The sequence below is a fragment of the Neovison vison genome, chromosome 10 (assembly GCF_020171115.1).
Source record: "Neovison vison isolate M4711 chromosome 10, ASM_NN_V1, whole genome shotgun sequence".
Taxonomy (NCBI): Eukaryota; Metazoa; Chordata; class Mammalia; order Carnivora; family Mustelidae; genus Neogale; species Neogale vison.
In genome coordinates this window covers 74257875-74273397 of record NC_058100.1, presented here as the reverse complement: position 1 = coordinate 74273397, position 15523 = coordinate 74257875, and the positions used below count along the sequence as shown (strand labels likewise).

The 15523-nt window shown below is 45.3% G+C and overlaps 1 protein-coding gene across 3 annotated transcripts; it reads left to right on the top strand.

Annotated features, from left to right (window-relative positions):
- RAB29 (RAB29, member RAS oncogene family) lies at positions 1-5600 on the top strand. 3 transcript variants are annotated; one of them, XM_044267753.1, is made up of 6 exons: positions 1-70; positions 369-640; positions 3045-3116; positions 3979-4160; positions 4453-4574; positions 4864-5600. In XM_044267753.1, exons 2-6 carry the CDS (start codon positions 517-519, stop codon positions 4976-4978), a joined length of 615 nt encoding a protein of 204 aa, XP_044123688.1. In that variant the 5' UTR covers positions 1-70; positions 369-516; the 3' UTR covers positions 4979-5600. The 3 variants fall into 3 exon arrangements, with proteins under 3 accessions (XP_044123688.1, XP_044123689.1, XP_044123690.1); XM_044267754.1 differs by having other exon boundaries at positions 47-70; positions 374-640; XM_044267755.1 differs by lacking the exon at positions 1-70 and adding an exon at positions 1052-1227 and having other exon boundaries at positions 555-640.
- The last annotated feature ends 9923 nt before the right edge of the window (positions 5601-15523 follow it).

The window sequence follows — 15523 nt, the reverse complement described above, 5'->3', positions numbered from 1 at the left end:
GGACCGCGCAGCCTGAGGCGGTCCAGGGTCTCGGGAATCCAAGCGTGAGCCGCTCTTTCCCCCGAATTTGGTTTGTGCCGGGCGGGGAAGACCCCAACACCTGACCCTGACTGTGAAATGACCTGGCCCCGGCTTCAGTCGCCCCGGGCACCGCTCCGGGGAAGTCCCGGTGGGCGAAGCACCGCCGCGTCGGGTCCGGTTTCCCGGCAGCGGGGTGGGGTGGGGTGGGGTGGGGCGGGATGGGGGAGAAGGTGCAAACAGTCCCGGGGCTCGGAGCTCGGGCCCTGGGCCCCACCCAGGCTGAGGCCGCGCGGGGAGGAAGCGCGTAAAGGCTGAGTACGAAGTTTCCCTTTCTTTTTTCTCGTCAGAGCAGCCCCAACCGGCGGTGGGCTGCAATGCCGAACTTCAGTTTGTAGGGGGTCCGGAGCCGAAGGGGTTAAAACAGACGACTCCCTCCACACACTCCTCCCCACCCACCCACCCCGCCGCCTCCTGCACCCGTCCGGCCAGCCAGCCATGGGCGGCAGAGATCACCTGTTCAAAGTGCTGGTGGTGGGGGACGCCGCGGTGGGCAAGACGTCGCTCGTGCAGCGGTACTCGCAGGACAGCTTCAGCAAACACTACAAGTCCACAGTGGGAGGTGAGACGTCGCCGCGGGGGCGGGGTGGACCCGCGCGGGTGAGGAGCCCGCCGGGGGCTCGGTGGCCTTGGGTCCTTACTCGGCTCAGGAAGTCGGTGTCCGGGAGCCTGGAGGGAGTAGTACTTGCCGGGGTTCGATTTGCACGTTTCCCCTTGGTTTCCCGCGATGAGGTCCACGCAGTCGGAGCTGACCGCCTGGAGAGGGACTGGGCGAAGGTGTGAAGAGGAGGAATGGGGGAGGGAGGTTGAGGAAATACGCAATGGTTCGTTTCTCGGGGGCACCGTGAACTCGGGTCTCCCCTAGCCTCCCGGGCGGTCACCCGCAAATCTCTGCGATCAGCCCAGGCCGCTGGGACCCCCTCGGGGAGGCCTCGTTGGGTGCCAGCTGGGGCCCTCGACCCGCATCTCACAGGTAGCTGATGAAGGAACTGGAAGGTGTCGTCTGGCCTCAAGGAGCCTCCCTTTGTTTGGGGGATGCCTGCGTGGGAGAGCCTTTGAGCCGCACTTTGATGCTCACCAAGGCTGAGGAGCTCTGTGTATTTTTGTCCATGGATTGCTTAAAATAAAGACAACTAGAAATTATTTAAGGTATCCGACCTGTCTTCCCACCCTCCTTTCTCTCAAGCTGCGGGGGTGGGGGGTGCGGGGGAGGGCATGCGGTGGGAAGGAAGGAAACACCAAGTTCATTCATTTCTTTTTAGGGAAAACACCAAGTTCATTCATTTCTTTTTAGGGACGGACTTGGGCTCAACATTTTTGTCTTTCCCAGAAGTAGAACTGGCCTTTTTTTTTTTTTTAAAGATTTTATTATTTATTTATTTGACAGAGAGAAATCACAAGTAGATGGAGAGGCAGGCAGAGAGAGAGAAGGAAGCAGGCTCTCTGCTGAGCAGAGAGCCCGATGCGGGACTCGATCCCAGGACCCTGAGATCATGACCTGAGTCGAAGGCAGTGGCTTAACCCACTGAGCCACCCAGGCGCCCCTAGAACGGCCTTTTTGTTAAGGTCTTTAGTTGGGAAGAGTTGGCAAAAGGGGAGAGTTAACAAACATTAAGAGAACCTTTTTTAAGGAAAGAAACCTACACTAATGTAAATTTTGAAGATGGTTCCTTAGGGAATTAAATCAATTAAATTAAATTTAAAAATTAACAAGCATGAACATTGCAATGAAAACATCCAGCAACATTTAGGATTTCCCTACGATTCTGCCCCAAACTCCTAAGTAATGGGAGGGCTCTTATTTCATGGGTTTGGTTAAAAGTGTTTCACTAATTAGTTTTTTTTTTTTTTAAAGACTTTATTTATTTATTTGACAGAGAGAGATTACAAGTAGGCAGAGAGGCAGGTAGAGAGAGAAGGAGGAGGAAGCAGGCTCCCTGCCGAGCAGAGAGCCTGATGTGGGACTCGATCCCAGGACCCCGAGATCATGACCTGAGCCGAAGCGGCTTAACCCACTGAGCCACCCAGGTGCCCTCACTAATTAGTTTTTAGCAATGACTCTAGTTTTCCTTTAGTAAAGAATAATGGCTCTGGCTAATTTTTTTTTTCCAGTGTTTATTCTCAATTTCCCCTAGCTTTCATTTCTGTCACAGATATGGAAAAATGTGTTTCCAATTCTGGGAAGTTCCTGTTTCTCTCCTCAAAAGATTGTCCCTGTGGCATACTCTTTCAGGCTTAGCTTCTGGAGTCTCAGCGTGGGAGCACGGCTCTCAGGCACCTTCCACAGGGTGTCTTCTTCCTTAGAATCCTCTGGGACCTGTTCCCTTGACCCTATTCCCACCCAGAGTAATCCCTACAGCCTTGTGGAGGGTGTAGAATTCCCCCAGTGTTTTTCTCATAATACAATTGGATTAGAAACCAACAGTGAAATTGAATGTGGAAGATACAAAAGCCGCCACACTTACCTCATTTCCCCCTTTTGCCCTATCATCCCTTCCCCCCAGAAAACCCCCCTAGACCTTCCAGAAACTTTTCACTTGAGATCAGGAGTTGGTTTCATAATTGCTTCCATACCTCCTAACCCTAGCCTTAGGGACAAGTAGTATCAAATATATTAGTCTGTTGAGAGAGTAAAAGCTGAGGACCCCTTCAAAGAGTGGTAATGAGTTATCTGTGCTAGCTGTCCCAGTCAGAAGATCATGCAAATCTTGATGTTGGGGTCGTAAGTTCAAATCCCACGCTGGAGGTGGAGTTCACTTTAAAAATAACTGTTTTAAAAAGAGAATTGTCTTTTCCTCTCTTAAAAGCCTTTCTGTGGGCTCATCTCAACCCATTGAGAGCCTAAAAATAAATAGATACATGGAATCAGAGTTGTATGTCTCTAGGGTTGTAACCGCATATTTGATCTGAGTTTATTCACGGATTTTTTTAAGGTAAATTTTATTCAATTGTACATGTATTTTCAGTGGATTTTGCTCTGAAGGTTCTCCAGTGGTCTGACTCTGAGATGGTGCGGCTCCAGCTGTGGGATATTGCAGGTAGGCTGGGGAGGTGGGATAGGAACCAGGGAAGACATTTTGGTCTAATCAGCAAGCTCTCAGAAAAAGGGGGGCAGCAAAACCAGAAGGTTTTTTGTTTTGTTTTGTTTTTAAGATTTTATTTATTTGTTTGAGAGAGAGAGAGCGCAGGAGTGGGAAGAGAGGTGAAGGGGCAGAGAGAAGCAGACTCCCCACTGGGCAGGGAGCCTGATGGGGGGTCCTGGGATCATGACCTGAGTCGAAGGTGGATGCTTAATGGACTGAGCCACCCAGGTGTCCCACAACCAGAAGGTGTTTTTCTGGAGCTGGAATGGTTGAGTTGTGGTGGATGGAGAGTGTTTGTAGATATTTTTTGTAGATGTTTTGCCCTGAATAAATGTCAAGCCGTCTCTCTGTGGGTGGAATGGCTGGCAAGGCGGTAGATTGTCCAGACCATAGGTGGGTGCTCTCAGAGCTGAGGGAGGGTGCTTTTTCCGGCGTTTCAGCTGACCTTGGGGAGAAAGAAAATCCCCAGAAAATAGAAACAATAATAACAATAGGTGACTTTTTTACTATGTGCCAAGCACTTTCCTGAGTATTTGAGATTCAGTGACTCGTTAATCCTCATCACAACCTTGAGAGGAAAGCTACTGCCTCTATCCCCGCTCTACAGATGAGAAGTCTGAAGCACTGGAAGCTTCCCTTGCCCAAAGTCATACAGATAGTAAATGACAGAGCAGGGCCTTGGACTTGGGCGGTCTGGACTCAGCCACAGCACACACTGCCCTCCCCGACAAGGAAGGTAGAAAGGGCAGGGTGTTGGAGGGCGTTCTGAGACTGGTTCTCAGTATTACCTGCTTAAGGGCTCCTCCTTTCTTCCCAGGGCAGGAGCGTTTCACCTCCATGACTCGACTGTACTATCGAGATGCGTCAGCCTGCGTTATTATGTTTGACGTTACCAACGCCACGACCTTCAGCAATAGCCAGAGATGGAAACAGGACTTGGACAGCAAGCTCACCCTGCCTAACGGAGAGCCTGTGCCCTGCCTGCTCTTGGCCAACAAAGTATGTGGTCAATCTAGGAAAATGGGCCCTGGCCTCTCTCTGCGGTCGGAGAGTAAGCATGTCTAAAAGGCTCTCCGATTCCGGGCATCCATTTCCCCTTCTCAAGTTGGCAAAATCATCTCTACCTTCTTTCAAGGGATGCTGGGACTTTCTTTGGGAAGAATGTTGGCCAGATTTTAGATGCTGGTGTTCTCAGCCCCTGGCAGAAAGGTTTTGCATCCAGAAGCATCTGAGCAGTGTTCCTCTTTGCCGGAAGTTTATGGTGTTGCCTTTTATGTACTCTCTTTGCCAGTGTGACCTGTCCCCTTGGGCAGTGAGCAGAGACCAGGTTGACCGGTTCAGTAAAGAGAATGGTTTCACGGGCTGGACAGAAACATCAGTCAAGGAGAACAAAAATATTAATGAGGCCATGAGGTGAGTAGCTCGTGTTGTTCGGGAGTTAGGCATGCAGATTTACCTGCCTTCTGCTGCCGCGCCCCGGGACCTTCTTTCCTTTTCCTGAGCAAACGAGAGCAGACTGAGCCACTGGAATGTCAGCTTCTGAAGGTCAAGGATGCTCTCCTTTCCCAACGGGGGACAGAGGGGCATTTAAACCTCATGGCTTGACTGCATGCCATCTGGTGATAAGACAGACAAGGTCTGTCATTTCTCCCATTGTTCTATCCATTTAATCCGTCTTCTGTCTGTTTTCCTTGTTTTTTAGAGTCCTCATTGAGAAGATGATGAGCAATTCCAGAGAAGATATGTCTTTATCCACCCAAGGGGACTATATCAATCTACAGACCAAGCCCACCTCCAGCTGGGCCTGCTGCTCATAGCATCCGGCTTGTTTTCCTTCCTACGTTAAGGGGGTCTTTCCATCTCTTCCCTTCAGATGCCCACCCAGCAATCTTGTTAAGCACATTTGAACTGTCTCCTTCAAGCTGTCCAGAAGGAGGATCATCGTCACTAAGGAAACACCTGGGACTCGTGTGTGTTTCTGCATCTGTCCGCAAGCTCCCGCTTGCTGCTGGCTCCCGGGGCTCAGTCCCTTCCATATAAAGAAGATCACCTCATCCCTCAATTTGTGATCTAGGGTTTTGTGGGGAGCACTAGGGATCAGCACCTGTGGTTTAAGGATCCTAATTCCCACTTGTTTTTGCATTTCTTTTTCCATTTGTTTTATGTGGGTATCTCAGTCTTATATGACTTCAGATTTCGAGGAAAATGAGAACAAAGGGCATTTTCCAAATTCAGTGTAGGTTATTTCTTTCAGATTCTTTCTGTCTTGGACTTTGAATTTAAACCTCTTGATTCTGAGACAGGCAAGGAGTGGGGCTGGATATCCATGGGTCATGGGTCACAGGAGGTAACCCAAAAGTCACAGCATTGTTGAAGCGTCTCAAGTCATAATTGGCTTTCTCTTGTCTTGGCTTCAAGAATAGTCAAGCTTTTAAACTATCTGTGGTGTGTGATGAGAGCCTTTCTTTCCCCAAAGAAACAATTGTCCCATTAGGGTTTTCTAGTATCTCCCTACCAGTGGGGTGGGAGCAGGGTTTACAAGGTTTCAGGGTTGATGTCTTGATGCCTAAGGCTGCAGGTGACATTGCTGGGCAGTGGTGCCCTGAAATAGATCTGTTCTTTACAGCCCGGGGAGTCTGAATGGAAGAGGGAGAGGTTAACAGGACAAAATCCTGTGGGGCCCCTTCCTTCTGAGCACATTGGTGCCTACCACTTACCAGCCATAGGAAACGCATTTTATGTGCAGACCTTTGCCTGAGTGGGGAGAGTAGACAGACAGAAAATCATTAAGCAATTTAGGTGCTAAATCGGGTAGGGTTTTTAGTATCAAATCACTTCTAGGCAGCTTCATTTATTGAATTCTCACAGGATGGTGATTTATAACCCACCCAAAGTTACAAATATTCTTCATGAACTCAAGAGTCCTAGAGTTCTTTGAAAGACACTTAATTTAAATACATTGTCCTAAATAAATGATTCCCCAATCAGACTTACCAGAACCACCTGGGAAGTTTGTTCAAATTTTAAAAAAATCAAATGAGTACATTTTAAGATTTCTGGGTCCAAAACTCAAGCCTACTGAATCAAAATTTCCAGGCGCGTGGTGTGGGAATATAACGGGGGTTGCTTTTCAAACCTTCCCCGGGTCATTTGACCAGCCTAGTTTGGAAGACACTGCTGGAGAATTTAGGAAAGATGCAGAGACCCAGGCATTCCCTGTGTAAATGATCCTGGGTTTCCCTCTACTCTCTTTGCTCTCCAGGTGGTTCTGATACACCCCAGACTTTGGAAACTACTCTCCTAAGCGAATGATCAGAAGCCAAATATGAGAAGGAAAACAGGAGCCAGGCCTTCAGTGGTTGGTTGGTTGGTCTGTTTTTAATGCCAGTTACTTTTTTTTTTTTTTTAAGATTTTATTTATTATTTGACAGAGGGAGACACAGCGAGAGAGGGAACACAAGCAGGGGGAGTGGGAAAGGGAGAGGGAGAAACAGGCTTCCCACTGAGCAGGGAGCCTGATACAGGGCTTGATTCCAGGACCCTGGGATCATGACCCAAGCTGAAGGCAGACACTCAATGATTGAACCACCCAGGCAACCCCAGTTACTAACTTTTTTTTTTTTATATATATATTTTTAAAGATTTTGTTTATTTATTTGACAGAGAGAGATCACAAGCAGGCAGAGAGGCAGGCAGAGAGAGAGAGGAGGAAGCAGGCTCCCTGCTGAGCAGAGAGCCCGATGCGGGACTCGATCCCAGGACCCTGAGATCATGACCTGAGCCGAAGGCAGCGGCTTAACCCACTGAGCCACCCAGGCGCCCCGCAGTTACTAACTTTTGCACAGTGTTTTAAGACCTTGAAGTTCTCTTTTGTATTACCCTTTTCAAATAGGTTTTTATTACAATGATTCTGAAGATAAGAGTGGAATAGCAAATTTCCTTTACGTGAAAAGAAAATTGATTTTTATTTACTGGTTTAAACCTCTGCAGACTCACAAATAAAGGTAAAATAAGTCTTGTATTCATGGTGGTTATTGGCTTTTAATGTGAGTTTATTAAAATTTAAGAGTATTAGGGAAATGGAGACTTTATTATTTATTTATTATCTAATTTTGTTTAAAGATTTTATTTCTTTATTTGACAGAAAAAGCATAAGTAGGCAGAGCAGTAGGCAGAGGGAGAGGGAGAAGAGGGCTCCCTGCTAAGCAAGGAGCCTGATGCAGATATCGATCCTAGGACTCTGTGATCATAACCTGAGCCAAAGGCTGACGCTTAACAAACTGAACCACCCAGGTACCCCTATTTTTTAAATACCTTCTTTAAAAATGAAGGTAAATGTTATTCTATCTATTAATTTACTGGTATCAATTGCCTACTACTAATTCAATACATGACATTCCAAATACCACTTGGAAGTATGACCATTGTGGGAAATGGAATATGTTTTCTTTTTCTGTGTGCTGACTCAGGATTTACCTGCTTTTTCAAGCATTGCTGGCCATTCTGGATTTTCTTTCATAAGTGGTGACCATTACAGGGCTGAAACTAATTAAGGAAGAAATTGAAATATAACTAATTCCTCTCTATGTCTCTATCCATAAAAAAAGGAAAGCAATTAAATAATTTTAAAAAGAGGGAAATATTTATGTAATTAGAAATATAATTGGGGGCGCCTGGGTGGCTCAGTGGGTTAAAGCCTCTGCCTTTGGATCAGGTCATGATCCCAGAGTCCTGGAATCGAGCCCCACGTCAGGCTCTCTGCTCTGCAGGGAGCCTGCTTCCTCCTCTCTCTCTCTCTCTGCTTGCTTCTCTGCCTACCTGTGATCTCTGTCTGTCAAATAAATAACTAAAATCTTAAAAATATATATATATATACAAAAAATAACTATATCTTATTATTTGGATGCTACGTCTTGGTATAATTGTTTGGGACATGAATATTGTTGTGGCCCTTCCCTAGAGAAGGTTCCATATTTCAGACAGTATGTCCCTCCAGCCACTCAGCTGGTCTTTGGACAAAAAGAAAACAAGCATTTCCTGCAAAGTGTTTTTAAGAGACCCAAGGAAAGGCTGAGTACAGAGCTGTGGGATTGTGACTGCCCTGGCTTTGGACTTTAAAAAAAAAAAAAAAAAAAAAATCAAGATTTATTTATTTATTTGAGAGAGGAAGCTAAGAGGGGGTGGGAAGTATCCTCAAACAGACCCCACCAGGTGTAGAGCCTGGTGTGGGGCTTGATCCCAGGACCCCGAGATTATGAAGCAAGCTGAAATAAAGAGTCAGATGTTCAACCCACTGAGCCACCCAAGCACCCCTGCCCTGGCTTTGGACTTTGAACAGAATAGCTGAGTGACCAAACAAGCAGAGAAAAAGAGACCACAGGTCAAGGAAGGCCCCTCTGCACTAAGTGATAATATTTGCTCTTTTGCTACTTAGTACTAATGAGCCAGAATTACTCCCCAGATGATTTCCCAAATTCATTTGCCTTAGCTATTACTAAGATATGTTTGGGTTCCTCATTTTGTTCTGTCATCTCCAGGGGTGCCTGAGTGGCTTGGTTAAGTGGCTGCCTTCGGCTCAGGTCATGATCCCAGAGTCCTAGGATCAGACCCCACATTTGGCTCCCTGCTATGGAGAGAGTCTGCGTCTCCCCCACACTTGTGCTCTCCCTCTGCTAGTGTTCTCTCTCTCAAATAACTAAAATCTTTTAAAAAAAAATCTCTGTCCTATAATCTCCAGATTTAACTCGTCTTTAAGTAGTCTGTCATCTGTCCTCAGGACACTGTCCCATCTAACATGAGGCTTTTCCTGTCTGCTGTGCCTTTTGTAAGCAGTAGTCTGCTTTTGACAGGATCTCAGGCTGTGGTTAGAAGGTATAAATGTCTCCATGGTATTCTATAAGATCCATTGGCAGTTTTCCCAAGGAAACAAACCTCAGTGCCCTTTTCCCCTTTACCCTCTTGGGTCACGGTACCCTCCTGAAGAAGCTTTAGCTATGTAAGTGACTCATTTATGAAAGCCAAGTAATCCCCAAAGATGCAGGTTGGAATAGGTAGGAAGCCACTAGAAAATGGTATGTGTTGGAAAGTACTACATGTATTTTTGCTTCGGCCATAAATACCTGTGACTCGAGAATATATCTATATACGGCCTTCATTGGTAAAGAAACCCTGCCTTCTGTCTGGCTTTCAAGCATAATTTGAATCCTCTTAAATTTAATCTGCAGGGTTTCAGTATGTAACGGTACTGCTCTGTATTAGGATTCTCCAAGGAAACACAACTAGGAGGAGATACATACGTAAAGGGATTTATTGTAAGGAATTGTTTTGTGCGGTTATGGAGACTGGTGAGTCCAACATTGCAGACTGGAGTTCCAGTTCGAGTCTCAGAGCTGGTAGGCTGGAGGAGCTGATAATTCCAGCTTGAAAGCCATGACCCAGGAGGATTCTATTTCACTCAAGAGAGGGTCAATCTTTTGTTCTCTTAAGGCCCTCAACTGACTGGATGAGACCCTTTCATATTTATGGAGGATAATCCGCTATATTCTCTCTACGGATTCTGTCTACGGATTTCTGTGACTCTCATCCAAAAACACCCTCACAGAAACACCCAAAATGATGTTTGACCAGATACTTGGACACGCCGTGGCCTAGTCAAATTGACTATCACCTAACCTTCAAAGCATTTCATTGTGTAATGGTGGTATTTTGTTTTGTTTAAAGATTGGGGCGCCTAAAAAAAAAAAAAAGATTGGGGCGCCTGGGTGGCTCAGTGGGTTAAAGCCTCTGTCTTCAGCTCAGGTCATGGTCCCAGGGTTTTGGGATCGAGCCCCACATCGGGCTCTCTGCTCAGTGAGGAGCCTGCTTCCCTTCCTCTCTCTGCCTGCCTCTCTGCCTACTTGTGATCTCTGTCTGTCAAATAAATAAATAAAATATTTTTTTAAAAGATTTATTTATTTATTTGAGAGGGGAGGTGGGGGAGGGGCAGGGAGAGAGAGGGAGAGAGAGGAAAGCAGACTCCCCACCTGAGTGAGGAGCTCCACACAGGGCTCGATCTCATGACCCTGAGATTATGACCTGAGCCGAAATCAAGAGTCAGACGCTCAACCGACTGAGGCACCCAGGTGCCCCACGATGGTAGTGTTTTGATTCCTCTTCACACTCAAAATTTGATTCACACTCAAAGTGTAGGGGATTAGGAACTAACCACACAGTGATGAGAATAAAGAGGAGAGAACAGGTAGGATGAGCAAGGAGATAAGGTAAGCATTTTATAATTGGTCATGCTGTGAGGAGGGCATCCGGGGAGTACTGGCTGCTAATACCTAATTTGATATAAACTCTTCCCTCAGATCTGTGAGTTGTGTATGCTTCTTATGCCATCTTTGAAATAAGAAAGCGAACAGTTCTTCGCATTTTATGTTTGAGGGAATTTCTCGAAATTTGACTGACCGAAAGGCAGCCAGTTGAATTTGTAATAAAGTCAAGACTTAACTGCAAGTCTGAATTTCCCATCTCCGTTCTGTCAGTTAGGTTTCTGGGAACACTGGACCTGAAAAACCTATTTTAGAAAATAAGCCCAGGGGCTCCTCGCTGGCTCAGTCCTTGGAACATGCAACTCTTAACCTCAGGGGTTATGGGTTTGAGCCCCGTGTTGGGTGTAGAGATGACTTAAAAATTTAAAAAAAAATCTTTAAAGAAGGAAAATCTGTCCTAACATTTAGAGAAACAGAACTGACCCTTTTGGGGTTTGGAGCTTCTGGTTTATGTTAGCTTTTGAGACCATGTTCATATTTGGAATGGAGACATGCATGTTTCCGTAGTAAATTTGGGGGCCCAGTAAGTACAGTTTGAGTAGCACGCAGTACGCTATTTCCTAAGATATTTATTTATTTATTTAAAAGATTTTATTTATTTATTTGAGAGAGAGAGAGCATGAGAGGAGAGAGGTCAGTGGGAGAAGCAGACTCCTTGCTGAGCAGGGAGCCTGATGTAGGACTCAATCTGGGGACTCCAGAATCATGACCTGAGCTGAAGGCAGTTGCTTAACCAATTGAGCCACCCAGGTTTCCCTTCCCTAGATATTTATTTATTTATTAAAGATTTTATTTATTTGACAGTCAGAGATCACAAGTAGGCAGAGAGGCAGGCAGAGAGAGAGAGAGGAAGGAAAGCAGGTTCCCTGCTGAGCAGAGAGCCCGATGTGGCGCTCGATCCCAGGATCCTGAGACCATGACCTGAGCCGAAGGCAGAGGCTTAACCACTGAGCCACCCAGGCGCCCTCCCTAAGATATTTAATCAACAAGTTTCACTTTCTAAGATAACGTCACCCAAATGCAGTGACTATCATTTAATTTTTTTTTCATTTAATTTTGAATATCAGCTATCTGATTTGCAAGTATGGGGATTTTAAGCACCTTTCCATTTTCAACTGTTGCTGCCAGTAGCTAACATCTGAGTGCTGAGTGCTAAGTATTCCCCTAAGCACTTCACGTGGATTATTTTTATTTTCACAGTGACCCTATGAGAGGCATATATATGGAAACAGGCACAAAAAATTCAGCCTTTGCCCAGGGTTACATAGCAAGTATGCTAGCCTCAAGCAGTGTGACTCCAGAAAATGACCCTTCACTACAGAATACACTGCTTCTCATTTTTTATGTGTGTGTTTTGGTGGTGGCATCCTTGAATTTTTTCCATATAACAAATGCTCAGTATGACAGAAACAAAGAGTAATTTTTTAAGTGGGTACATAGATTTTTTTAAATACTTTTGTCACGAAAAATTTTAAATCTCATGAAGGAAAATGAAGAAGAAAAATCGAATGCTCCCACAGTCCCACAACCCAAACAAAACCCCTATCTACAGAAATCCCCCTAACCTTAGCTCTTAACACTTTAAAATAGAGAGGAAGAAAGAAGTCTGGGGCAGAAGAAATATACACGAGAAAATGAAATTAAACGTTTAAATTGACTGGGGCCCAGTCTTTCTGGCTGTGATCTGAGGGCAGAGGACCATCCTCCTTAACCATGAACATGTCTCCAAAGCTACCCAACATCTGGGGTTGTAGACAGACGAACTAGACACACAGCCCTTGTGTCCCATCCTTTCTTATGAGTATGGTGAGCAAGAGTCAGCAGATTGGAAGTAGAAGTTTAAAAAAAAAAGCCTGGGAGAAATTTTCTTTAACTTCCTGGCAGGGTCTTCAAAAACAGGTAGCTTTGTGTGCTCCTGTGATCAATGGAAGTAGTGTCTGTCTTTAGAAAGTTGGATGACTTTCATGAGTCACAGGACTAAAAGTGTGCCCAGCACAGAGTAAGTGCTCAAAATTTGTTATACATCTTCCAGCTACTATAGCATAGCCTTGAAGGAAATGGGTCTTTGTTAGGGACAGGGAAGAGTCCTCAGTCTGCCACCCCAGCACTGCCATTTCTTAGCATCTTAAACCCTAACGGGAGAAGGAAAAGACTGCTTCCCAAGATATGACTACAATCATAGGGAAATAAAGCATTGAGTTTAAAAGGCCCATTAAGGGGCACCTGGGTGGCTCAGTGGGTTAAAGCCTCTGCCTTTGGCTCAGGTCATGATCCCAGGGTTCTGGGATCAAGCCTCGAAATCCTCTCTCTGCTCAGCAGGGAGCCTGCTTCCTCCTCTCTCTCTGCCTGCTTGTGATCTCTGTCTGATAAATAAATAAAATCTTTTAAATAAAAGGCCCATTAAATATCAATTTCCAGGAGAAAGGAATGACTGTCTCTTCTGTCTCCTTAGCTTCTTTTTCTTTTCATAGTTCTTTATAGTTTTATGATGTATATTGTCTGTTCAGTGTTGTCTGATGGTGCTTTTAAAGTCTAGCCTACTGTATGATGTCTTCAGTTTCCAACAAACGGGTTGTGGCTGAGACATATGCCTAGGGCAGAGCACTTGGGGATGGGCAAGAGGGAACTGACCTTGAAGATTGCATTCCCGGTTCTGGTATCCAGAGACACAGTGCTGGAGCTCCTGAAGGCATAATTCAGTACTTGTCCACTAAAAAGTAAACTAGAAGTTCAAATCTTCAGTTCCTTTCTTCTTAAGAGACAGTGTTTGTTGAAAGATTCAGTGAATGAAGAAGCATATGGAGGGAAGATGTTAGCTAAAGCTGAAGTGAGGAGAGAGTAGGGTATGACCCTCACCTTGGAAGAGGAAGAGCCTTAATTCAGTGGCCATCTATCAATTGGCCTTGAACTAAACTAGGAGGGCAAGGCCTGGAGGACCTGGACATGTTGACTATGGCCAGTTCCCTTCTTTACCTAATGAATGAGTAACAAGAACATCCCTGCCTCAGGGCGCCTGGGTGGCTCAGTGTGTTAAAGCCTCTGCCTTCAGCTCAGGTCATGATACCAGGGTCCTGGAATTGAGCCCCGCATCGGGCTCTCTGCTCAGCAGGGAGCCTGCTTCCTCCTCTCTCTCTGCCTGCTTCTCTGTGATCTCCGTCTGTCAAATAAATAAATAAAATCTTAAAAAAAAAAAAAAAAAGAATATCTCTGCCTCATCTCACAGTACTAAAGAAAGGTATTTTCTAAAATAATAGCAATCTGCTCTAAGAAAACCACCTTCAGTAAAGTCACTTGTGATCACTGCACTGCCCCAGTCTCTGCACTGGCATTTTGACAATCATATGCTTGACGATACACTTAGTCAAAATATATTCAGACACTGAGGAAGCTTACTACCCAAAAAACCCAAAGTGTTGACAAGAATGTGGAGAAACTGGAGCCCTTGTGCAGGGTTGATGGGGATGAAAACGATGCAGTTGCTGTGGAAAACAGAATGGAGAGTCCCCAAATATTAAAAACAATGACTATATGGTTAGCAATTCTACTTCTGGGTGTATACCCCAAAGAACTGAAAGCAGGGGCTCAAAGAGATAATTGTACACCCCTGTTCACAGTAGCATTATTCACCATGGTGAAAATCTGGAAGCAACCCAAGCGTCCACTGACAGTTAAATGGGTAAACAAAATGTAGTATATACATACATTGAAATATTACTCGGCCTTTAAAAAGTAAAACATTTTGATACATGCCAAAACATGAATGAACCTGGGAGACGTTAGGCTACGAAAGCATAAATATTACATGATTCTACTTATATGAGGTTCCTAGAGTAGTCAAATTCATAAAAACAGAAAGTAAAATGATGGGTACCAAAATCTGGGGAGACAAAGAATGGAGAATTAGTGTTTAATGGTACAAAGCCTCAGGAAGGTGAAAATGTTTTGGAGATGGATGGTAGTGAGTGTTGCACAACAATGCAAATGTACTTAATGCTACTGAACTATGCACTTAAAAATAGTTAAAATGGTGAATGTAATGATTGTACTTTTTTACTACACACACACACACACAGACACAAATTCAGGAAAGAAAGAGTGACATGGCTAAAGGGAGAAGATAACTCGTTTAATGCTTCGCTGGTGGACTGTGCCATTCTCTTCCCTAAGAGAAGAATGCAAGGATCAGGTCATTTTCAAAAATTGAATTTAACAAATACTTAAGATATTGCTTACTGTGCGCTGGTGACTGTCCTAGGGGCTTTTCGTATTTCAACTCATTTACTCTTAATAACCCTATTAGGTAATTATCTTTGATCCCCATTTTGCACTTGAGAAAACTGAGGCACAGTGGTTAAAGTTCTGCAACTACTAAGCTGTGGACCTGAGGTTCAAACCAAAACGCGCTGTGGCCCCAGAGCACATGCTTCTAATCATTAAGTCCCTGAGTAATGCCGGAGACTGGGACTCTAATGACCCTGAAATGGATCTCAAGGTCCAGAATGGAGAATGGAAATTGGAAGTGAAGTTATTCCTTGATTACGATCCTGCCTCGCCGCCCCAACAGCGGTTGGGGCCCCTGAGGGCTGTTGCTGGAGGCATGGGAAAAGGCTTGCGCGTTTAAGGTCAAAAATTTTGAACCTATGAAATTTCCCTCCAATTCTGAAGCAGCGCCTTAGTGACGAATCGGCTGCCTATCCCACGGGTTTTGCTATTAGTGCAGTTTCTAGATGATCAAGGCAGGCGAAATGAAACATCGTTAAACTACCACTAAATGACATTGAACCCTATGTAAATCTTTTTTTCTAGTCGTTCCAAGATGCGACCCAAAACGAATCTGCAATTCCGGAGTGGAAACCAGGGGGCGGGCCACGCAGCGACCATTTTTGTTTTGCGGCCGTGCGCTCTCAGAGCATCTTGATTAACAGGACCCCACGGAGGAGGCGGGGCCTATCAGTGCGAGGGGCGGGGTCTGGGAGACGTGATGATTCAAACAGGCTAATGAGCTCGGCGCATCTGGCAGAAACCGCCAATGACCGGGCGTGATGGGGC